The sequence below is a fragment of the Peromyscus leucopus genome, chromosome 13 (assembly GCF_004664715.2).
Source record: "Peromyscus leucopus breed LL Stock chromosome 13, UCI_PerLeu_2.1, whole genome shotgun sequence".
In the NCBI taxonomy this organism is placed as follows: domain Eukaryota; kingdom Metazoa; phylum Chordata; class Mammalia; order Rodentia; family Cricetidae; genus Peromyscus; species Peromyscus leucopus.
Window position 1 is genome coordinate 47163171 of NC_051074.1, and position 23454 is coordinate 47186624.

At 45.2% G+C, this 23454-nt stretch overlaps 1 protein-coding gene across 3 annotated transcripts; it reads left to right on the top strand.

Annotated features, from left to right (window-relative positions):
* The first annotated feature begins 601 nt into the window (after positions 1–601).
* C13H2orf80 (chromosome 13 C2orf80 homolog) lies at positions 602–23241 on the top strand. 3 transcript variants are annotated; one of them, XM_037210331.1, is made up of 10 exons: positions 602–732; positions 3300–3427; positions 5498–5579; positions 7224–7306; positions 9678–9765; positions 10339–10410; positions 19486–19573; positions 19883–20002; positions 21550–21604; positions 21770–23241. In XM_037210331.1, the coding sequence occupies exons 2-9, from the start codon at positions 3387–3389 to the stop codon at positions 21582–21584; spliced, it is 609 nt and encodes a 202-aa protein (XP_037066226.1). In that variant the 5' UTR covers positions 602–732; positions 3300–3386; the 3' UTR covers positions 21585–21604; positions 21770–23241. The 3 variants fall into 3 exon arrangements, with proteins under 3 accessions (XP_037066226.1, XP_028742539.2, XP_037066227.1); XM_028886706.2 differs by lacking the exon at positions 21550–21604 and having other exon boundaries at positions 605–732; XM_037210332.1 differs by lacking the exons at positions 3300–3427; positions 21550–21604 and having other exon boundaries at positions 609–732.
* Positions 23242–23454: the final 213 nt, after the last annotated feature.

Here is a 23454-nt window from a genome sequence, read left to right on the forward strand (position 1 = left end):
CCCAAGAGATTTCTTGGGGTGCTCTAAGTGTAAAGGAGATGGAGTTCCACTGACTTCTCTAGCAAGGTCCTCTGACCCCTCCATCTGTAGCCAAATGCTATTTTAGAAAAGAAGAAAGGAAAGAAGCAAGCAAGAAAACAAGGAAGGAAGCAAGGAAGCAAGGGAGGAAGGGAGGAAGGGAGGAAGGGAGGAAGGGAGGAAGTGAGCAAGGGAGGAAGGAAGGGAGAAAGTGAGGAAGGGAGGAAGGAAGGAAGGACATAAAGAAGGGAGGAAGGAAGGAAGGAAGGAAGGAAGCAAGGGAGGAAGTGAGGAAGGGAGGAAGGAAGGAAGGAAGGACGTGAGGAAGGGAGGAAGGAAGGAAGGAAGGAAGAAAGGAAGGAAGGAAGGAAAGAGAGAAAAAAAAGAAAACCTGGGGAAGTGGCCTCCTCTTCTCATCTCGCTCTCCTGATTAATCATTTAGCTGGTACACCTGTGCCTACTCAGGTGAAAAGATATGTGAACTAGAGGCCAGGGTCACAATCTGTCTCAAATATACGACACCCCCCTCATATGTGTGTGGGAGGAGACAGGAGGATGTTTATAAAACTATTTTCATCCAGTCACCGTTTCCTAGCAACCAGGCAAAAGCATCTGCGTTCAGGATGACTTTGAGCAGCAGCTCAAGCCTTCCAATGCTCAAGCCGGCCTGCAGGTACCAGGAAGAACAGAAGGGCCACAATTAGCCTCCAGTTGGTGAGACGTTCTGGGGAGCGGGGGAGGAGGTTGGTAAGAGCCTGCAACTAGTCTAATGTAGTAGACATCTATATATCACTGAGACAGGATTGTGCAGAGGGGATCTGCTTGGAATGTGCGGATAGTCTACAGTGCCCAGGGTTCCTTAAACTACGGGGATTGTGACATGGAGTGGGGGGACTTGATGTCTATAAAGAAGCTAGAGCTTGAGGCAGCTGGCATCTTAGCAGTGTCCCTTTTGGGCGTATTTCAAGGTAATGATCTTGGTTCCTTTAGAGCTCTATAGACAGAAAAGAGTGGCCGGCAAAAATCAAGCCTAACTGAATAGTCTATGCAAATGGCTGACAACCGTAGGAGAATTTCCAGTTAACCTCACCAGACAAGAAGAAAGGCAAAAAAACCAGAAAGTTAATTTGCATAAGGTGACACAGCTAATTGGTGTTCTTTCAAGGTCTCCTGACCCCCTGCCTAGTGATCTAGAGGTGGTAGGCACTCGTATTGTTGATATTTAAAATTTTATTTATATATATATATATATATATATATATATATATATATATATATATATATATATATAAATAATACCACTTCAGATATTATACCATGTTGGGATGGGGGTGCTAAGAGAAAGCTGTGGCAGCAATCAAAAGACGCGAATCTGTAATTCGTAAGTATGAAAATCAAAGGGCTTGCTCAGAGCTATAAGACAAGAATTGGTTAAAGAAAATGCTAAGACCTTCATTATGCAGGCTTCAAAGCTAATGCTCCTGCTTTCTGCCAAGGTATTGAGCCCACTTCCTGCTAAGAGACTGAGCCCACTTCCTGCCAAGAAATTGAGCCCACTTTCTATTGAGGAATGTGTGGGAGCCCACAAAAGCTTCCTAGTGAGATCTGAGCTTGCTTTACCCAGCAGGGCTGCATTAGAAGATGGCTTGACCACATGCACGGTCACCAGGCATTTGGGATGGTCTGCACTTGGCTGTGCTGGCAGGGGGAGGTTTTTGCTCCACCCCTTCGCTTTCCTTTAAAAAGCCTTTTAGTAGAGACAGAAGGGGCCCGTGGGTTTTGACCCAGGCTCTCCCAAGGCTGTCCCGTGTTTCTGTCTCTTTCCTCAATATTTCCATCTATGTATTCCTCATTTCTCCCTGCTCAAGCGTACCCTGGGGGGGGGGGGAGTGAGGACAGGCTCCCCACAGGAATGAAATAGGAATAAAATCCTATGAGCTTATGCTTTTATAAATTGTTGAATTAAAAGAATCCTAACACATTTCAGCCATAATGGAATGATAGAATGTCAGGGTGAAGTCTGGCAAGAAGTTAACTACACCCGTTTTTTTTGTTTATTTGTTGTTGGTTGTTTGTTTTGTTTTGTTGCTTTTTGTTTCTGTTTCTTGTAACATCAGAGGGCCAAGCAGCTTGACCATGGTCACATCAGTCACTTGTAGAGGGGGTGCCCCATCCTGGGGCATCCTGGCTTCTCCTAGACCGTGAGGCCTCCTTTCTAACTTGCGGCATATTCTCTCCCGTCCTCTCCGGATCAGAGCAATAGCTGTATCCTCTCTGCGAGGCTCCTTCACCTCTTCATAGCCACGTGCTCCTTCCCACAAGCGGAAGCAGAGGCAGCAGCAGGAAGAGCAAGTTATCGCTTCAATTATTTTTAAAGGAGGGACTTTAAATCACACGCACGATTTAAATAGTCTGTCGACGTTTTTGTTGCATCTATAATCAGTTGTCTTCTCCAGAGAAACAAAATCAGGAGGGGTGTGTGTGTGTGTGTGTGTGTGTGTGTGTGTGTGTGTGTGTGTGTGATTTCAGAGCGCCTTTGATCCCATTACCCTTCCAGTTCAAAGTCAAGGTAGGCACTGAAGACACATCTCCCACTATTGTGTAGACTGTCAAATGACAGCCGATGACAGCTCTGGGAAGTCACGGACGGTTCCACTAGCTGTCACTCCAGCATGAACACACTGAGAGTCACAGTGTTGACTGTGCACAGGACACTTCCCATATATCCAGACCACAAGTCAGCCTGTATGAGTGATTCTGCCCAAAGAACCTTCTCAGCTGCTACCTGAACCATCTCTATCTCAGAACCTAGATGGGTGTGAGAATGAGCAGTCAGTGAATGTGAGAAAAACTTGAAAGAGGGCAAGCAAGATGCCTCAGCAGGTCAAAATGCTTAAACACACTTCAGCAAAATACCTGACCTCAGGTCTGAGGACCTGAGTTCCCTCCCTGGGTGACATCACAAGAGAACCAATTCCTGAGCGTTACGCTCTGACCTCCACCCTTGTGCCGTGGCACATGGGCACCTGCACTCACAGGCACACACAAATTAAGTGACTTAATAAATGTATTTCTTCGAATTAGAACTTAAGGAATAAGCTGTCAGATGGGCACAAGGTCCAGGGCTAGCCTCCAGGTCACTTTCTGACTTGGCACTTGCTGGATAGGAGAAGGCCTGAATTCTGGATGCTCTCGGATCCCTTCCACAGCCTCGGATTCCATGACTGGTATTTGTAGCAACAGCATCCCTAATTCATATTCTCTCTGATTTGCTGCTGTAGTTTCTAGGCTTTGCAGAAATTGCTCTTCCTAAAGCCTATCAGGTGGAGCGCAAGCTACCGGTACCCGCTCAGCCCCGGCCTCCCGTCATGGAAAAGAGGCTTGTAAAGCAGGAGGTGAAAAGGCTGCTGTGAGTATCGCTGAAATAACTTTCGTTTCTGACCATCACGTTTGAAACGCTGTCACAGATGGTCTGGATATTGGCAGGTGGACAAAAAGCTAAGGAGGGATCTCTCTGCTCTGTGGGAGAAAGCCGGTAGATGCTCTGGCCTCTATCTCTACCAGGCGGGCAAATGTGGTGCAGGGCAGGAAGCAGAGTCTCTTGGGAAAATGCTTCTGCAACAGCATGCCTGAGCAAGGCACCCCCAAAGCCTAGGGGGACAGGATGCACCACTGAAAGCGGGAGCACTTGCTGGCAAAAGCTATAGATGCTTAGATGTGCCCTAGGGCCCAGCATTCAAACCAGGGTCTCTGACACTTCTGTTGCCAAGCTTAACAACCAAATCACCCATCTTCTTTTTCTTGACTTCTGAACTTTCTTGACTGATAAAGATCAAGTTTCCCATACATTTCCCCCATCCCATTCAGTCTTTCTTCAACCTGGTACTTCAAAAACGTTGATTAAAAAAAATCACAGATCATACAACGAGAAGTCATATTTTATTTTGTATGTATTGTTGGCACAACACTAATAAGTTTCTTTTTTCATCAAAGAGTTTATCATAGATTCCATCAAATGTCATCTGTCTGCCTGTAAAGATGATTGTCTTCTACTAAACTTTTAAGAGATGCTGGAATAAGCATGGGTGGAATTCACTCGTGTTTACACATACGTGTTTGGAAGCCAATATAACAAGAAAAAACAAACGGTAGTTAAGAATGCCACCTCTGAGCCGGGCGGCCACCTCTGACAGGTGTGGTGGTGCACGCCTTTAATCCTAGCACTCGGGAGGCAGAGCCAGGCGGATCTCTGTGAGTTCGAGGCCAGCCTGGGCTACCAAGTGAGCTCCAGGAAAGGCGCAAAGCTACACAGAGAAACCCTGTCTCGGAAAACCAAAAAAAAAAAAAAAAAAAAAAAGAATGCCACCTCTGACAGGTGTGGTGGTGCACGCCTTTAATCCTAGCACTATGGGAGGCAGAGGCAAGTGGATCTCTGAGTTCGGAGGCAGAGGCAAGTGGATCTCTGAGTTCAAGGCTGGCTTTCTCTACAGAGTTCTGGCACAGCCATGATTACACAGGGACCCTGTCTCAGATAAATAAATAAATACATAGATAGATAGATACATAGATAGATAGATACATAGATAGATAGATACATAGATAGATAGATACATAGATAGATAGATACATAGATAGATAGATACATAGATAGATAGATACATAGATAGATAGATAGATAGATAGATAGATAGATAGATAGATAGATAGATAGATATTTCCTTGCTGGCCATGCTAACTCCAGGCAGAATGTCCAATACTAGCGTGTTCTGTGGGAAATATTTTTATTTTATTTTATTTTATTTTATTTTATTTTATTTTATTTTATTTTACAATACCATTCAGTTCTACATATCAGCCACGGGTTCCCCTATTCTCCCCCCTCCCACACCCTCCCCTTACCCCCAGCCTACCCCCCATTCCCACCTCCTCCAGGGCAAATCGTCCCCCGAGGACTGCGATCAACCTGGTAGACTCAGTCCAGGCAGGTCCAGTCCCTTCCTCCCAGACTGAGTCAAGTGAGGAAATATTTTTAAAAACATTCTTTTATGTTATAGCCTCTCTTTGAGTATAAACACCCATAGGAGGTATGTCTGTTTCTATATCCTGCTGGGATTAAAGGCATGTAATACCATGCCGGGCAGAAAATCTTTATTTTTTTACAGTGGAGCTTAGCCCTCCTCTTACAAAAAAAAAAAATTCTGTGTGTTGACATTTTGCATTTTTCCTGCTTTCCAACAATGAATTTAATATTAAGATAAATGTATTTTAAGTTCATTGTGATTAGATGTTTCAAACCAGTAGCCTTTGGAGATCACTATGCAAGCCAAAATTGAATATTAGCAGCTACTAAACCATCAATCAATGACTTCTGTGACATTTTTGTCAGGGTGGGGGGAGGGATTGAGGGAAAAAAGCCTCTTTCTGATGACGGAACCCTATATTGTTCCCCATAGTTCAATGCTGCTCTCTTGCTTTTAAGGGGAGAGTACATTGGCATCAGACTTCGGGAAAATGAATTTGATCCAAAAGGAAGAGGCCACCTCACCTTTCTAGATGAGATGGTAAAGAATGTCATGCTGGTACAACTCCCATTGCCTTCTGTATGTAATAAGGGGACAGGACAGGGATCAAATGTACATGTGACACACCACACACACACACACACACACACACACACACACACACATACTCACACACTCACATCCGCATGCACACAGGCACCCCATCCTCGTCCTTAAGTTTTCCTCATCCTGAGGTTGTCTCTGTGATCGTCTTCATCCACTAAGTAGAAAGCAGAAAGAGACTATGAAAATGAACATAGGTGAGAAAAGATTAAAAAACAAATGACTACAAGCTAAAACGTTAACCCACAATGTTAAAGACCTCGACAAAATTAGCAATAGCGCGCAGTTCTCAACTCTAATCACCTGTCATCATTTTGCATTAGTGCAGTAAAGACAAAGTGATACATGACCCTAGAATCCTTTCCGTTACTTGTACTGAGTCCGGACTCCTGTGAAGCTCTCCTAGCTCTCTCCACCGAAGTTAGAGAAGAAACTATAGAAAGATTTAATCCCAAAGAAATCAGTAAACTCAGTTTACCCCCTGCCCACGAGCTATCTTTGCGCTAAGAGGGATGTGTCTCTTTTCCTCAGTTTCCCTCTGTGTAAAGCCAGGGTTTATAGTTAAACACACCACACAGGAAGTTAATCCGACCAGAGCTGTACTTCTCAAACTTTAATGAGGTATTATTACAGAGCTATTTTGATTCTGGAGGTTGTGGGTAGGGCTGGGTGCTTATATTTCTAATGAGCATGACCATGGTGACTCATCCAGATATCAGACTCCAGATGAGGTTTCAACAAATGACCGTGGTCCAAACCCCTTATTTATTATTTAGGTCGACATTTTACTTTAGTCGGGTCCCTGGAGGGCATCATTACATTATTTAGAAATTCTTAGAACCTTAACCAAACCCAGGCCGACCTTCGCTTTCCTGGAGATAAGGATGAGAAGGAAATATTGATAGTAAGTGGTAAACATGTTTATTAAGTAAGAGCTTACAGATGACCTGGGGAAGGGTCACCATCGTGATAAGCATCAGCACAAAAATTGACCCTGTTTTGTACTGGGTGTGAGGCTGTCCACCTGTCACTCAGTCAGGTCTGTCTGGCCCGTTGTTCATGCAATGTCCCCCTGGAATGACCTTCTCCATCTGCAGAAATCCCCCTTTCCTACAAGCCCTAGCTCTGAGGATGCCTCCTCAGTGAAGTCTTCCAGGATTGTTTCTATCTCCCCAGGTGAGCGCCGCAGTACCTCCCTCCACATTCCCACACCCCCCCTGTCCCCTGGGAGTGCATTTCTAACACCAAACAGAATTCGAAAATGTTCTCTGTAGCCTTCTTTCTCCAAGGGAGGCCCAATGCTCATCCTCACCCAAGAATAAACCCTTGACAATCCCAATGTGAGGCCACATTCCCTCATTCCCAGTTGAGGGTTCTTTCTTTCCTGGACCACACACAGCAAGTGGCTATTTAGTGGGAGATAAAGTAAATGCCCAAAGATCCTGAAATAGCTGAGCATCAGGCTATTTATAAATAAGAATCCTCCCCAGTTGGAACATGGCTTAGTGATGCCATTGTCCGGGGGAAGTGCTTTGCCGGGATCTGAACCCACGCCCTCTGCTCTCTATTTCCTGCTTCCAGGCCCACTATGACTTGGCCGCCAGTGTCGCTTGTCAATGGCTAGATCCCTCAGAAGATTTAACTTGGCTGCAGTGGGAGAAACTGTAAGCTGAAATATGTTCGCTGTTTTTCTTTGTAATCTCTCTATTTATTTAATGTGGGTCGGGAGATAAGCATGTACGGGTACTCCTGTGTAGGGATGTGGGTGTATGCAGAGGTCGGAGGTCAATGTCAGTGTCTTCCTCTGTCACTCTTCATCTTAGTTTTTGAGAGAGCTCCCACTGGATCTGGAGCTCGCTATGAGCAAGCCTAGCCGGTCAGCAAACTCCAGGGAGCCTCCTGTCCCCACGGCCATCTCCCCAGCACTAGGATTATAGGATGTGCCACCATGCCCAGATTTTGACATGGCATGAGGAGGACTCCAATCTCAGGTCCTCATGATTGCGCAGGACAAGCACTTTACCTACGGAGACAGCTCCTCAGCCCTTGCGGGTTTTCCCTTGTAAAACACGACTCTCGTTGACGGAGGATGTTCCAGCCCTATCTGGCCTCTTCTTATGAGGCACTCTGATGTGCAAACACAAGGCAAACTTCTCCTCCAGCCAGAAGCTGAAGACACAGTTCAGCTGCAGCTTGAGGACATCATAGGTATGCTCACACAGTCTTTCTAATCACTGGTTTCTGTCAAGTACATATATATATATATATATATATATATATCATGGGCAGCTCTTCCTGAGAAGCATGACTTCAAGCTATTGTTCTTAGTCCGTTCTGTAGGTAAAGCCTGAAATTGCTTCCCAAGGACGATCTTACAGTTTCTGGAGCCTGTAAGCAGTGAAGTGCTGGAGTCTGTCCGATCATTTCCTCCCCAGGGTTATCAGCATTTTCCTTCAAGTGTAGTGACTCAGCAGGTGCATTCGGCTGGTCAGACAGGGCATTGAGAGGCCACGAGGAATAGCTCATTCCAAAGTCCAGACACTGTTTCTACCCCATGGTCCTGGCTCAAGGTCACGGTTAGGAACCAACAGCAACAAGCAGAAAATCCGGTTTGAACAAGCTTAGGGAAGGAACCAGAGAGAGGGGGAGGAGGAAGACGAGACATTGAGAGGATGGGAGAAGGTGGGGGAGGCGAGTTGAATTGCCCCTAGAGCTGGACTGTTAGGCACAGTAATTCTGAGCGCAGACTGACGAGATGTCTCGGTGGGCTTGCCAACAAGCCTGACTATCGGAATTCAACCACTAGAGCTCACGGGGTGGAAAGAGAGAGCAAGTTCCCTCAAAGTGTCTTCTAACCTTCACAGGTGTTCCACAGGGAGGCAAGCTCACTCGCTCTCTCTTCTCTCTCCCTCTCTTTTCTGTCTCTCCTCTCCCTCTCCCCATCCCTCCCCCTCTCCTCTCTCTCCCTCTCTCCCTCTCTGTCTCTCTCTGTCTCTGTCTCTCTGTCTCTCTGTCTCTCTGTCTCTCTGTCTCTCTCTCTCTCTCTCTCTCACACACACACACACACACACACACACAATGTGATCTCTCTCCCCCTCTCCCTCTCTTCTCTCCTTCTCTGTCTTCTCCCCATCACCACCACACTAAATAAATGTGATATATTTTTTTAAACTTCCCCTAATGCTGCCAGCTCCTACCTCCAGTCTCTTTCTCCCAAATGGACACCGTTAGGGTCAGCTCACTTCATAACAAGGTTCAGTCCAAACCAGGACCAATTTAAACAAACAACAAGCAGACCTGGCATGTGTCTCAATGTCTCTGTTTCCTGACTCGTCTGGACATGGAACACACCGGCCGGACCCATTCTCAGAATCTAGGGGTATTTCCAGCCTCCCTAAAGGTGTGCAAGCTTACAGTAAAGTCAGGCAGGTTCCTCCAAGCAGATGACGGGAGGTGGAATGGATACCTGCTAGCAAGGCTGTAACCAGCCACCATGGGGCCAGTCAGCACTTGTGACAGCTATAGTAAAAAAACAGACAAAAAAGAAAAATTTGTCACTTTGTTGGAAGATTAAAAATTCAAAGCAGGTGTTTCAAAGACAGAAAATCAATCAGATTAAGCCTATTTAAAAAGTGGATAATATGCAGCCATTGCTGGCTACTTACGGATCAGCATCACAACCTTAGCAGGTATCAAAAAGAACAAGTGTAGTAGGTGCCTGGAAGACAGACGGCTCAGCCAGTGCTTACCATGTGAGCAAGGGGACCGGAGTGTGAGCCCCAGAACCCTCGTAAAATACCGGGCATGGTGGCATACATTTATAACCACAGCACCGAAGAGGCAAAGATGTGGACCCCTAGTGTTAGACGCCAGCCTAGTCTACTTGCTGAGCCCCAGGTCCAGTGGGAGACCCTGAGTCAAAAACCAAGGTGGGTGGCTCCAGAGGAGTGACATCTGAGGGTGGCCTCTCTGTCCTCTGTACACACAAGCGCCACCCCCAACCCCCAACTCTTCTCTATCCATATTTCCCCTCAGGAAAACGCCGCTTCATGGCAGACCTCTGTATCCAAACCGAAAAGAGCGAGAAGCGGTGATCTTATCATCTTACGCTGGAGTCTTAATGGTGAGGGGAAGAACGCTGTGTATGCAGACATCCCATGCGTCTTTCTTTTATTTTTTTATTTTTCATTTTTATTTTTTGCCCTTTTAGGACAAGGTTTCTCTGTGTAGCCCTCCCCGACTATCCTGGAACTGACTCTGTAGCTCAGGCTGGCCTCGAACTCACAGAGCTCTACCTGCCTCTGCCTCCTGAGGGCTCAGATCAAAGGCGTGTGTGTCCCCCACACCCAGCTTCATTATATGACTTCTAAGCCCATTTTGATACTAATGCATAGTTACGTGTTTTCAATATTGCTTCTAAATGCCTAGGGTTTATTAATAGTAAAATTTATGATTTTAATTGCATAATAGAAAAACTGGCTTCCATTCTGTATTGCAAAAAAAATATTTGTGGGAGACAAGAAGAAAAGATGAGAGATGTTAGTGTCTAGAAAACTTGTTCACCCATTCATCTAGAAATTATTATCTAATTGCTGTGCTACTTTGCACTGTATTAGACTCATTGGAGCGGCAGGAATTCTGTTTTTTAATCAAGAAAAAAACCACAATATGACAACACATTGTTTTTATTTCACAGAACAGTATCCCAGTTGAGGAAGTCCTTAGAATCTACGGGGCTCATTCTTCTGCCAGTCCTGATTCTACCAAGGTAAGGGTGATAAGGGACTATTAATACCAGGCATATATACATGCTAGGGATTGAACTTGGGGCCTGTTTATGGGTATATGCTAAGCAAATGCTCTACCGCTGACATACATTTCCAGCACTTAGCTCATAGCTCTTTGTGTGTGTGTGTGTGTGTGTGTGTGTGTGTGTGTGTGTGTGTGTGTGTTGCTGGGGACTCTACCTGGAGACTTCTACATGCTAGGCATCCACTCCACCATGGAGCTACATTCCCAGCCCCTCAATGAGATTATTTAGCATATACCTTCACAATGATATATTTTCAGGCATCAGATTAAATAACGATTTTAGGTCCAAAAGTAAAAACTGAGATATTCCGATTGCTCAGCAAATAAAGGCTCCTGCAGTCAATCCCAACCCCCTGGTTCAGTTTCCAAAATCTGTGTAGTAGAAGGAGAGAACACACTCCTGCAAGCTGACCTCTGACCTCTGGCCTCTGACCTCCACATGAACAATTATGGCACACAAGTGTCTATCCCCTACAAATAAATAATGGTATTGTTTCTGGTTTTGGAGACAGGGTTCCTCTGTGCAGCCCTGGCTGTCCTGGAACTGGCTCTGAAGCTCAGGCTGGCCTCGAACTCAGAGATCCGCCTGCCTCTGCCTCCTGAGTGCTGGGATTAAAGGCATGCGCCACCACTGCCCGACAATAATTCTAATTTTAATAAAGGTAAAAATCAGGAGCAGCCACATCTTGAGTCACACGTGCTTGTAAAAACACCCCCCTTTACGTGGAGCGGCATGTAGTAACTGCCGGTGAGTTTTGTGGGTGGCTGAGTCCGGCAGCGGGGAGAGCACTGGGCTAGGAGTCCAGCTCATTGTTTCTGCCCACTGTAACTTCTCCCGCGCGCGCTCTCAGTCACGTGCACCGAGCAAGCCACACTCTGCCGTTTGTTGGATGCATTCGACCGTCCAGAATGAGGGGCAGGTCCATGAGGCTTCTGCTCAAGATTAAAAAACCCAGCTAATGGCGGCCACCTGCCCCTCTCTCACCAGCTTCTTGGGCGACGTCAGGAGAGCTCTGCTTTTTCCCTCTCCAGAGCCCTCCATGGGTCCTTTTTCCTTCTTGGGGCCTCTATATTTTATTACCTTATTTTAAAAAGTGCTCTGTTGCCGGATGTGGTGGCACATACCTGAAATCCCAGCACTTAGGTGGTGGAGGCAGGAGAGCAGGAGTTTAAGGTCATCCTTGGCTACCTAGGGAATTCGGGCCAGCCTGGGCTACATGGGGTCCTGCATCTGAGAAACAAAAGTATTCTGAATGACTTTCAAGCCGGTTCCACTCTCACTGTTTATGAATGTGTAGGTACTCAGTAAGAATTTAAATACTAGCTATGATCCCTTTACCACGGGAAATGTCTTTTGGGGGGCGGGGCTGAACCAGCGTGCTTGCCCCTGATCTTCCACTCACTGTCCTTTGTCTCATTGTCCCAGATGTTTCCCATTTGAACTTGCGAGGGAGTCAGGTGCTGACCCAGGGCCAGGAACACAACTGCAGGACAGGTGCCCACCCTGTTTCCTTGCCTGTAGATGACAGTGGGTAAACAATGGGTCACAAACACAGGGCAGTCTGGAAGGATACAGAAGGAGGTCAGGGCATGGCCATGGTCATAGACACAGGACAGTTATTTATCCCCTGTCCTTGTACCTCCAGACTATACTGTGTAAGCGATGGGTCACAGAAGTTCAAGCGCCCACCTCAGCACATGATGGGTGCTGAGTCCCAAGTTCCCTGGGTCCCTGCAGGCATCACAGCTCTTTCCCTGACCACAGGACTGCTTACTTGCTCCTTCTTTTCCTCTTGGTTGAATGTCAGGGATGCACCAGTGAGCAAGTTGGGCAAGGTACCTTTTGGTAGGCAGATTTTTCTTTGGGCCACCAGCTCACAAAAAAAAACAACACGGAGACTTCTTATTAATTATGAAAGCTCAGCCTATAGCTTAGGCTTGTTCCTAACTAGCTCTTATAACTTAAATTAACCCATTTATATTAATCTGCGTTCTATCATGTAGCATTACCTCTTTTCATCTTGCACCTCCTGTTTCTTCCTCCGTGTCTCTTAGCATCTCCTGTGTACCTAGATTCTCCTCCTCTTCCTTTCTCTCCCCTGAAATCCTGCCTATACCTCTTGCCTAGCTATTGGTTATTTAGCTTTTTTATTACCGCAATCACATCAAATATATCTTCACCCAATGGACAAATATCCCACAACACCTTTTCTTATAAATCTCATATTCTGTATTGAGGCTTACCTTGACTGGTGCTCCTAAGAGACTGAGTGGTTTTTTAAATAGAAGAGAAGCCAGCTTTTGTGGCGTTCTGGCTAAGCACACTAGTTCCCTGCAGCCTTTTTTTTTTTTACAGCCCTGTCTTCTCCCTCCCTCACCAAATATGCCCCAAACCTTGAGCCCTGCTCACTGTTTTCACTTAGGACTTTCTCTCCTTCGTCCTCTAGCTTTGGCGAGGTGTCGGCCACATTGGTTGATGGATTAAGTTTCCATTCCCATGCTTCATTCTGAAGGGGACAGCGCTGTGACCTTCCGGTGTGGTGGGGTTATCTGTCAGGGTTTGCAAGTGTCTGTGTCTGAGCAGCTGGGCTCAAACAGGAGGCCATGTTGCTCATGGGCGGGCCTGTCCATGCCATCATTTATTCAGTCGTGAAAGAGTCTCTGCTCAGTGACACGTAGTCATTATCCTCATAATCGGACCAACAGTGAGAAGTGGGGATGTGTGCATGGGCTACAAAGTGACCAGTGTGGGAGAGACAGGTCATATTGCACCAGAAGACCACTTTCCTCAGAAACCTGCATTGCCTAGTGGCCATGGGCTGGGATCATTTATTCATTCACATATGAAAGGAAGTTGCCTGCTGCTCAATTGTCTGTCCCATTGACAAAATCAAGGCTAGAAAGTGGGGTTGTTGTGGCCATTGAGTCAGTCCCATGAAGCCCTAGCTAGTGTTTGGCACATGAAAAACCTCAAAACAATAGCTAGAATTAAGGTATTGGAACTCAAGACTGGGCAATTAAGTTAGTTCTTCTACATCAGGGTTTAATTTATTTTTTTCTCTTCTTTCCCCCTCCCCCGAGACAGGGTTTCTCTGTGTATCCCTGGCTGTCTTGGAATTCATTCTGTAGACCAGGCTGGTCTCAAACTCAGAGATCTACTTGCCTCTGCCTCCCTAGTGCTAGGGCTAAAGGTGTGCGCCACCATGCCGGGTTTATTTTTCCTTTCCTTTCCTTTCCTTTCCTTTCCTTTCCTTTCCTTTCCTTTCCTTTCCTTTCCTTTCCTTTCCTTTCCTTTCCTTTCCTTTCCTTTCCTTTCCTTTCCTTTCCTCTCCTCTTTCCTTCCCTTCCCTTCCCTTCCCTTCCCTTTCCTTTTCCTTTTCCTGTCTTGTGTAGTAGTCCAGGCTGACTTTGACCTTGTTGAGTAGCCCAGTCGGCCCTGAACTGGAAGCAATCCCCATCTCAGTATCTGTCGCACTGGCATATACCACCATACCTAGCTTTGTATCAGGATTTCTTAACATCTCGAGCTGGACAATTCTGTATTGTATGTGTTGGAAGTTGGGTCTGGGAACTGCCATGTGCAGTGAGGTATTTAGCTAGCTAGCCAGCAGAGGCAAGAAGCTTCTCTCCATTTGTGACTGTTAAAAATGCTTTTTGACTGTCAAATGTGTCCTAGGGACAAAATCACATCTGACTGAGACTCACAGCTCTAAGTATCCAAACATTAAACAGCTAATCAAATGTGTGTGTTATTAACACAATGCAAACTTGGCCTGTCTGAGGTAACTAATTCCCCAGATGATTGCGGTTTGAGGAAGCAACATTAGCAGCCCCTCTCCTCCGGCCAGGAGCTCCCACCTACCCCTTGCAGAATTTCAGGCTCAACTCCACCCAGGGAACTTTCCTTCAGCTTGGATGGGGAACCGGCAGGATCTCTCAGTGGCAATGTAGCATTTCAAAAATTAAACTGCAGGGCGACCTTAAAATAGTCTTTGGGGGGTTAACAAAACTTCAAACGTAATGGTCTTAATTAGAAGCCAGAGTGGTTTAAAAACAGTAGGTGTGGTCAAAGGTTCTTTAATTACCGCTGATATCGGAATGACCTTTGACTCCTTTGGATAAAATGTCTCCTATGCAACAGCTGAAATAGTTTCTAAACCAGAGTTTAAAACCCAGTAGGATACAAATCAGATTAGGATGAATTTCCGGCAACTGGAAAGGATTTATGGGACTGTGGGACTGTGCGCCGCCTAGTGGCTTTCTCTGGGACTCTCTGCTTCCCCCTGGTGATAGAAAGGCGGAACAGGCAAGTCCTGTTCACTATCAGCCACAGGCTCCTGCCTAATGGCGTTTTTTGTTAATAAGGGATTTGGTTTTCTGGTTTTTTGTTTTGTTTTGTTTTGTTTTATGAGGAGTCTGGACCCAGAAAAGGTTCTATTAAGGGCTTTCCATAAGTGTGGGACATTTACAACTGTCTCCAGATAAATATAAAATGCCCAACTTGAATTAAACTGAAGAAAAAACATACCTCTTCCATAAGCCTATAAAGCAACTAGATAAAACATTCTTCAGCCTCCTTCGATGGAAGAAAAGAGGACAAAGGAAGGAAGACAGAGAGAACAAAAGTGATGGGTACTGAACAAAGAACCCCGGGGCCTCAGCATTCCTCTGTCTTCCCAAAGATCGTCCCATCTGAGCCAGCATTCAAACCCATCCTAAGCAACACTCGAACATCAAAACTCAGACGGGACCCAGACCCAGACCCATCCCTTCCTAGCTGCGTGCCTCACACAAGTTATTTTTCCCTGACCTCAAGTTTTCTATGTGTAAGTAGGTCTGGGGTCACGTCCCCAACCACACCAGGCTGTTCTGAGGATTAAGTGGGACCTTGCGTATCAATTACATGATGGCCCAAGGGGAGCCTTCCACAGGACTGCCTTTACTACAAAGTCCACCCTGCTGGGGACACCAGCCTCCTCCTCCTGGCCAGCAACGCTGCTTCTCTCGGTACCAAGCTTCCTCTACCCTCTCTCATTTACTTCATGTACCTCCTTGAAGGATTTTCCCTCAAACTAATTTGTACAGACATGAAGATGTGGCCCTGTTGTAAACAGAGGAACCTACATTTTCTTTTTCTTTCTTTTCTTCCTCCCTCCCTCCCTCCCTCCCTCCCTTTCTCTCTCTCTCTCTCTTTTTCTTCCAAGACAGTGTTTCTCTGTGTAACCACCCTGGCTGTCCAGGAACTCTCTCTGCAGACCAGGCTGGCCTTGAACTCATAGAGATCCGCCTGTGAACCTACATTTTCAACAAAAGCTGGAGATTAACATATTGGGGTAACCGGGGAATCCAAAAACATGCCTTTGATAATAGTTATGTCCACCCAGACTCCAGGTCCTGGAGGGCTTAGTATACCATCAATGTTAATTATGTCCCAGTTGACACCATATATGATAAAGTATAATGACTAAGCAGACGAGCCTAAGGAGTGCGTGAGACGTGCGGGTCTCCAGAGCTTACCGTTCTCGCCTGCCAATCATGCTTTCACCACCTACGCGACTTTAAGTACATGGCATTTCATCTCACACAGTGGTGGGTTCTGTTTATGTTTCTGCAGTGCTGGGATTGAAGACAGTGCCTTGTGCCTCCTGCACCTCGTAGACAAGCACTCTGTCTCGGAGCCACATCTTGAGTCTTGTGAGCGTGTGTGTGTGTGTGTGTGTGTGTGTATGCACACCTGTTTTTGGAGGCCCAAGATCGACATCATGTGTCCTCCTCAATCACACAACACCTTCAATTTTACTTTGCATGTTTGTGTGTGTATAGTGTGCATTCTGTGTATATGCATAGTTGCGTGTGTATGCATGCCCAAGTGTGCAAATGCACATGGAAGCCAGAGGCTGGTGTCAGGTCCTTGATCACTCTCCTATTGGTTTATCGAGGTATGGTATCTCTCTTGCTGAGTATGAGGGAGTTTAGACTTCTGAGTTGTTTCTTCTGTGTGTTTCTGTTAAGCAGCCGGAGTTCCTGGATGGTGTGTGCCTAGGAAGTTTTGCTAAACTATGGAGTATGAGGTTGCTCAACACTTCCATGAAGCTTGTTGTTTTCCAAAGGGACAATACTGTTCTATCAGCAGTGTATGCTATCTACACTGCTATTTCCAAAGTAGAGAGAATGTGTAAATTAGGAATTCACCCTGGACTTTGTTGGTAGCGGTTGTTATGGATGTGTGTTTGTTTGTTTGTTTGAGAGGAAGTCTCGTAGCACAGGCTGACCTTAAACTCACCACATAGGAAAGGACGACTTTGAACTTGTAATCTTCCTGCCTCCGTCATCTGTGGCTTTAAATCATATTCTAATCACCAATCAACAACTATAAATATATATATATATCCTCTCTGGGAAAGTGCACATTAAGGTTGTTTGTCCATCTTTCTGATGAATTGTTCTGTCTCTTTCCATCTCCCCATTTCTGCCTCTGCCTCCCCCTCCCCCCAAGACTGAGTCATAACTTTTGGAAAAACTACTATAGGATAGCATCAGCCAAGGCATAGGCTTTCCCAATAATTTGTCAGTTTTTTTCACCAACATTAAAATGTTCTAAAATATATTCTTGCAATATCCCAGCTACATTTTCAGAACTCCCTGGGCACGTGCGAGCTATCTTTCCAAACAATATGCCTGGTTTCATCTCTGATAAGCCTGATAGCTGTAAGAGTCTGTCCAGTTGTTTTGACACCAAGGGTCAGAGCCCACCCACCCCCACTTCCTGTCTTGATGAGGTCATAACAATATTTTTATTTATCTATTTAAAATATATTTATATCATTTCACCTCTCCCTTGCCTCCTTTTTGCCCCCCTCCCCCCACTCCTCCTCCCCTTTACTGTTGCCATAGCGATAATTTAATAAATTACCACTTCAGTTTGATTGGCGGGAGATAAAGACATGACCCTTACCTCCTCCCTTGTGTCTCCCCATGCCTTCTTTGGATCAGTTCCTGCATGCCTTAACACATCCTCATCTCGAAGAAACTTCTGCTGACTGTGCTGTGGCGTTTACCAGGCTCCTGGGCTAAGATGTGACTAATACAATCCTTTAACACGGAGATGATGAAAACAGGTCCAGAGTTAGAGAAAACACCATTAACTCCAGATTAGGATCCAAGCGTCACCCCGCTTGTATAATAATCCTTCATATAAACCACACAGGAAGCTAAGTGAATGGCTGGTGTGAGTCATAGAGTGTCAGGACTCGGGAAACACCATCAGATAGACAGGTTGGCAGTGACCTCTGCAAATCTCAGGTTTACCTCCTCCTCAGGCAAGAACGCCGGAGCCCAATAAATAACCTGCTTTTTTGGTTTTGTTTTTATCAAGGATGGCACATGAGCCAGCTTCCCTTTCCTTATGCCTGGCACACAGCAGCCGTAGCCACCCATTCTGACCTAAAGCCTCTTTTCCCATAGCTCTTGTGCCGTAAGGTCACCTTCCTAAACAGGCATTTCAGTTTGTTTCCTGATGCCATCCTAAAGAACCTGACACTTTGAAGGATAAAGGGTTCGTGTGACTCACAGTTCCAGGGTCTAGTCCATCACGGTGGGGAGGTCAAGGGGGCAGGAACTTGGAGCGCTCGAAGGTCACACAGTACATCCACAGTCAAGGCAGAGCGCAGTGAGTCGGTGCATGCTCGCTAGTGTTTGACTTGCTTCTTCACTGTTAACACAATCCACTGTCCCCCGCTAGGGAATAGTGCCACCCACAATGGGGGAGGATCTTCCCACCTCTATTAATGCCAGGAGAATAACACCCCATGGCCGTACCCACAGGCCAACCTAATCTAAACAATTGCTGATTGAGATTCCCCCTCCCAGGTGTGAAGCTGACGTTCAAAACACATCACAATGAGAGCAAGGTGTATTTGCAGTGTACAAAGATCGTTCCACACATGATACAGGATGTAAAGGTAGCCTTACCATCCCACGTGTCCTGCTGCAAGGCCACATATGCTATAACAATGCAGCTCACATTCAAACACGGCCAATTTGGAAATAACATCCATGTTGTTAACTGCCAGTGCCTCGACTAAAACCGTAGTTATTCGGCTACTTAAGAACTTGGGGGAGGGGCTATTATTTGTTAGGTTCGCTCCAAGGCTCTGAAATTAAATGGCCTCTCTGCTTCCACCTTCCCATGTATTCCTCACAAAGAAGCCAAGGGGATCTTTTTGTTCGATTTATTTTTTTTTTCTTTGCTGAGAGTGAATCAAGGGCCTTTGCATGGCAGACGAGCATTCTTCCACTGAGCCCCCAGATGATCTTAAAAATGTACATCAGACTCTGTTGTTCTGGTGTCTTAAAACATTCCAGGGGGAAATAAGCCTCCCCCAGGCCGAATCTCTTGATTGGTTATCTAATACAAAGTAGTCAGTCCTGGATCATATACACACAGCCTCACTAAATGGACCCATCAGGTTGCATTGGTATATTTATGCATTTATATACACGTGACAATAATAAATTAGGCCACCAGTTAGAGATGGAAGGGCATGGGAGGAGTTGGGGAGAAGAGAGAATGGAGGAAGTTATGTAATTTTATATATATATATATTTTTTAAAGATTACTAATAAAGTTAAGAGCACGCTAAAAACATTCCAGGGGCATAAGTAGCAGTGTCCAGCCTATACTGTGTATCGGTTTGTGGGGGCGGGAGGCAGCAGATGAGGGCATGATGTCAGGGCAAGGTCCTCACTCAGACAAGGAAATAATACTTGAGCACCACAGCAAAGGAAAGGCGGGACCCTGGGGCAGAAAAGGGAGTCTCGCCCGGAGAGGGAACCATGAGGAATGTCCGGTGCAAACGGGACTTCTGTGTTACGGGAACAAGCACAGGGCAGAGGCTGTAGACAAAGACCGTGGTCACCCTCCTTTCAGGTGCCTCGGCGACACGGTTCACCAGGACTCGGGGTGCTGTAAGTAGCAGGTGCTCCCCAGATGAAGCTCACACGGCTGTGAGACAGAACTGTCTTCTTTCAGGTCTCCCGGGCTCTGTTACCCCGCCGCTCTCTGCACCCATTTGCCATGTTGACAGCACCCAACGCAGCCGAGTGCAACCGCAGACAGAGTAAGTTTGCCTCCTTCCTTCCGGCAGTAGAGAGAGTTAAGTAGGGGGCAGGCCCACGGAGTGAGGTTAAATGATGACACTGATTAGATTTCTATCTGGTGAGATTAAAAAAAAAAACAAAAAGTCCCTTCAGAACTTGAGTTCCCCTCTCCTACATTATCCTAACCAGAAAGGTTTATTTCTTAGATCCTTTGGGGGGGGCGGGGGGGGGGCGGGACAATGCAATCCAAAAAGGCAAGATCTAAGACGGTGGTGGACACATTTTTCTACAGGCTTATACTCTGACGTGGGTACTCTCCATGTCTGCAGGTGTCAAGTTGAGGAGAGGAGCAATGGCTAAAAAAACCTCCAGCAGCAATACAAAGAGAGCACTGGTACCAAATGGGAATCCCGGAAAAGGTGCTCGTACACACAGAGCTCAAGAACAGAGTATGTCTAAACATGGGTGTTGTTTGTAGGATGACTTTGTCTATATTGTAATGAATGTCGGTGCTCATACACACAGCTCAAGAACAGAGTCTGTCTAAACATGAGTGTTGTGGGATGACTTTGTCTATGCTGTGATGAACGTTGAGTATTTGGAGTTTCTGGATGTTCTGGTATTTCGAGGTTCTGGATGTGAATATAGAGCCATTACTTATCAGCTGTATGGTTCTGAACAGACTGTTTAACCATTTCATGCCTACATTCCTTTCCCATGATTTATAACTAACAACTGTTAACATGTCTTATGATATTCCAATATTTGCTTCATATATATATGCATATGTAACAGTGGTTTGTTACAATTCTTGTTATAATTAAATAAGTAAATGTTTCATAAAATATAGAAAATATGATTTTATCTTTTCTCGAGACAGGGTTTCCCTGTGTAGCTTTGCGCCTTTCCTGGAGCTCACTTGGTAGCCCAGGCTGGCCTCGAACTCATAGAGATCCGCCTGGCTCTGCCTCCCTAGTGCTAGATTTAAAGGTGTGCGCCACCACTGCCCGGCTTTTTTTTGAGGAATTTTTTTTTTAATCTTACATATTTGGTATTCACTGTTTTCTCTTATAACTTATGGATATAATGTTGTATCTTTGAGCTGAAAAAAAAGACCCACTTTTTAAACCTCAGTGTAAAACAATTCTTTCTTCATCATTTTATTTTCATTTCCAGCCACTAAATTTCTTCATAAACTAAAAGAAAGGTGAAAACTGTTTTTACAACTCCCAGCTATTCTGGGAAACTTCTAAGGATTTCTTTTTATTGCATTGGTAGCTTGTTTTAATCAAAATGGACATGAGCAACATTTCCCGGGAAAGCTAATCTCTCTGTTCCTTACTTTCTTTGCTATAAAAGAAAGTATATTATGATCTCACCGGGTTATTTCAAGACCTAAATGAGTTAATGTATGTATAAAAGCTCAGAGACTCACCAAGACCATACCAAGCAGAAAGACACCTGTTCCTTCTCTTCCCATTCCCAGAGAACCCACGGCATTGTGGAAGGAAGCCAAACAGAGGAAGGAGAATTTAAACTTAAATCCAAAGCAATATATGCAAAACTTAAAATAATACGCTACCAGTACAGAGCTGGAAAATGACTGATGTTGGGTAATGCTAGTCCAAAGAAGTTTGACTTTTATGATTTTTAAGTTTAATAATTCCAAGCCGAGAGAAATGTTGCCTTAGTACAAAGGACACAGATTCACCATCTATCATTGCTTTTGTGACACCAGCTTTATGCCTCTCTCTTTGTCTCTTCTCCCTTCTGTCTTTCTGTTTGTGTGTATGGATATTGATAATCTTTTCTGAACTATTAAAACTTGCACATACCTATTAACTTACCCTGTGTATTTTACTTTGTAGATCCCAAAAGCAAAGTCATTCTCTCATTCTCTTAAGTAACCAATTATTAACTTCAGAATCTAAAACATTGCTACTTTTATCTAATCTATTACTCACATAGCATTCTTTGTTTCACTTGCCCGAATAAGGAGCCAGCGTGAGATCACATACTGCTGTCAGTTGAGAAATATAATTCATTTTCAGGTATTTCAGAAATGTTCCGTAGAAATTCTTTTACATCTGCATGGATCTAATGCATCTCTGTTGGTACCCGATGTTTGACTTTAACCCCCTGTTGATGGAAAGCTGGTGTATGTGTCTGTGTTATACTGATGTGCTTGGTGCCATAACCATCCTTTCACTCTGCAGGTCACTTAGAAATGAGAAATAGTACCATGGATGCATAGCACAGCCTCCGGAAGCAGACAGGAAGCTTCGCCTTAAAGCTGCGGTTGTCAACCACACACTCTCTGAGCACTTCGCTGTTGCTGTCCGCTGCATTGGCTCTCAGGCTTGCTCTTGAGTTTTCTTCTCTTGGAAGCACAGCGCACACCTCTATTTTGGTAAAAGGAAAAAAAAATGTGTATATCCCATGCTACTTCATTGTATGCTTGGAAGACTGAGGGAGCATTCAGAGGGCGTTCACCGTTTCTGGATGGGTTTAGACAATCTGGTTTTGATACACGTTTTAGCAAATGTGTAGCTTATTGCATAGAATGCTGGAGAAGGAGGCGGTTTTCCAAAGTTTCAACCCCACATAAAATTAATTTCTCTTTAGCATACTTTCCGATAGAGAAAATGTAAACTCATTCAATTTCAATAAAGTTTGAAAAGAGAAATGGATGCTGGCTTTCTCTGGGTAGAAGCCAATGACTGCCAGGGAAAGAAAATGGCCTGCTCTTTTGGGGCCCCTCCAGTTTGCAGTAACAACTTCATCAGATGAATGTCAGCACATTATACCTCTCCTTTCTTAAGGACCGGGCCAGCCATCTTTCTGTGGCATGGTCTTAGTGCCACATGCAAAGTCAGGTGAGTTTGTTGACCTCTTCTGAAAACAGTAGTGTACTCCCACGTGAGGTTGTGGCTGGGGAGGTCAATGTGGGCCTTTCTACGAGGTGCTTGACCACAGCTGTACTTGAGGCTTACCAGGATCCTTGGAACACCAGGATGGATGCAGAGGAGGATATCAGCGGCCTGTGATACTCGCCAAGCCTCCAGCTGCCGGGGACTTGGCCCGGTTTGCTTCTGTACAGCCTTGCTAGCTGTGAGAAGATGCCTCTTGCAGTCTGCGCTTTTACCATCCATACAGGTCACGTGAGTGATGGCTGAGGATTTTTCATGTGGGCATTGTGCCTGCACTACTAACTCTAGTTGGGTGTCTTTTGAGAGACTCCTCATGGGCAGGAAGCCAAAATAGGTATGACTTCACCTCCTCCATAGGCATGGACTGGGATAACAGAAGATAATCTGAGGTTGAGTGATCCTCCACCCCTGCCGTGGAGAAGCACTCTGCATCAGCTGGCAACAAATAAGGAAGTTCGCATGGTGGCCATCCTGGCTCAGGGAAACTGATATTTTCGTGAGGGAAAATGCAGACAAACCATAGCACTAAAAATAATGCTGGGAAAAGGGTAGTGGCTGAGAGAATGGAAAAGCCCTTTGCTTGTATATATATATGTGTGTGAGAGTGTGTGTGTCTGTGTGTGTGTGTGTGTGTGTGTTTAAGCATTAACTCAAAAAATCATGCATTTAAAATTTGATTTTACTGCTTTCACCCACTGAATTTGCAATATATATTTATAGTAGAAAGTTAAAGAAATTTTAACATCAAAATAAAAAAAAATATAGGAGGACCTATATATAAGCGTACCATTCCTTGATGACCAAGGTCGATCGACATTTTAGTCTCTGCACAGTTCTAATCTTTTCATCTTATACACGGGCAAGTTTGAAAATCAAATCTGTATTATACAGATAAAAATGTGCAACTGTTTTTCAATTAGAGATTTGTTGTTTGTTTGTTTTTCTGCTGCCTCTTGGTGCCTCAGAGTGCT

Excerpts from the sequence above, each read along its gene's own strand:
- C13H2orf80 (XM_028886706.2), top strand. The coding sequence starts at position 3,387 with ATGGAAAAGAGGCTTGTAAAGCAGGAGGTGAAAAGGCTGCT. Across the intron at positions 19,574-19,882 it reads CGAGTGCAACCGCAGACAGA|GTGTCAAGTTGAGGAGAGGA; the intron begins GTAAGTTTGCCT and ends CCATGTCTGCAG. Across the intron at positions 20,003-21,769 it reads ACACAGAGCTCAAGAACAGA|GTCACTTAGAAATGAGAAAT; the intron begins GTATGTCTAAAC and ends TTCACTCTGCAG.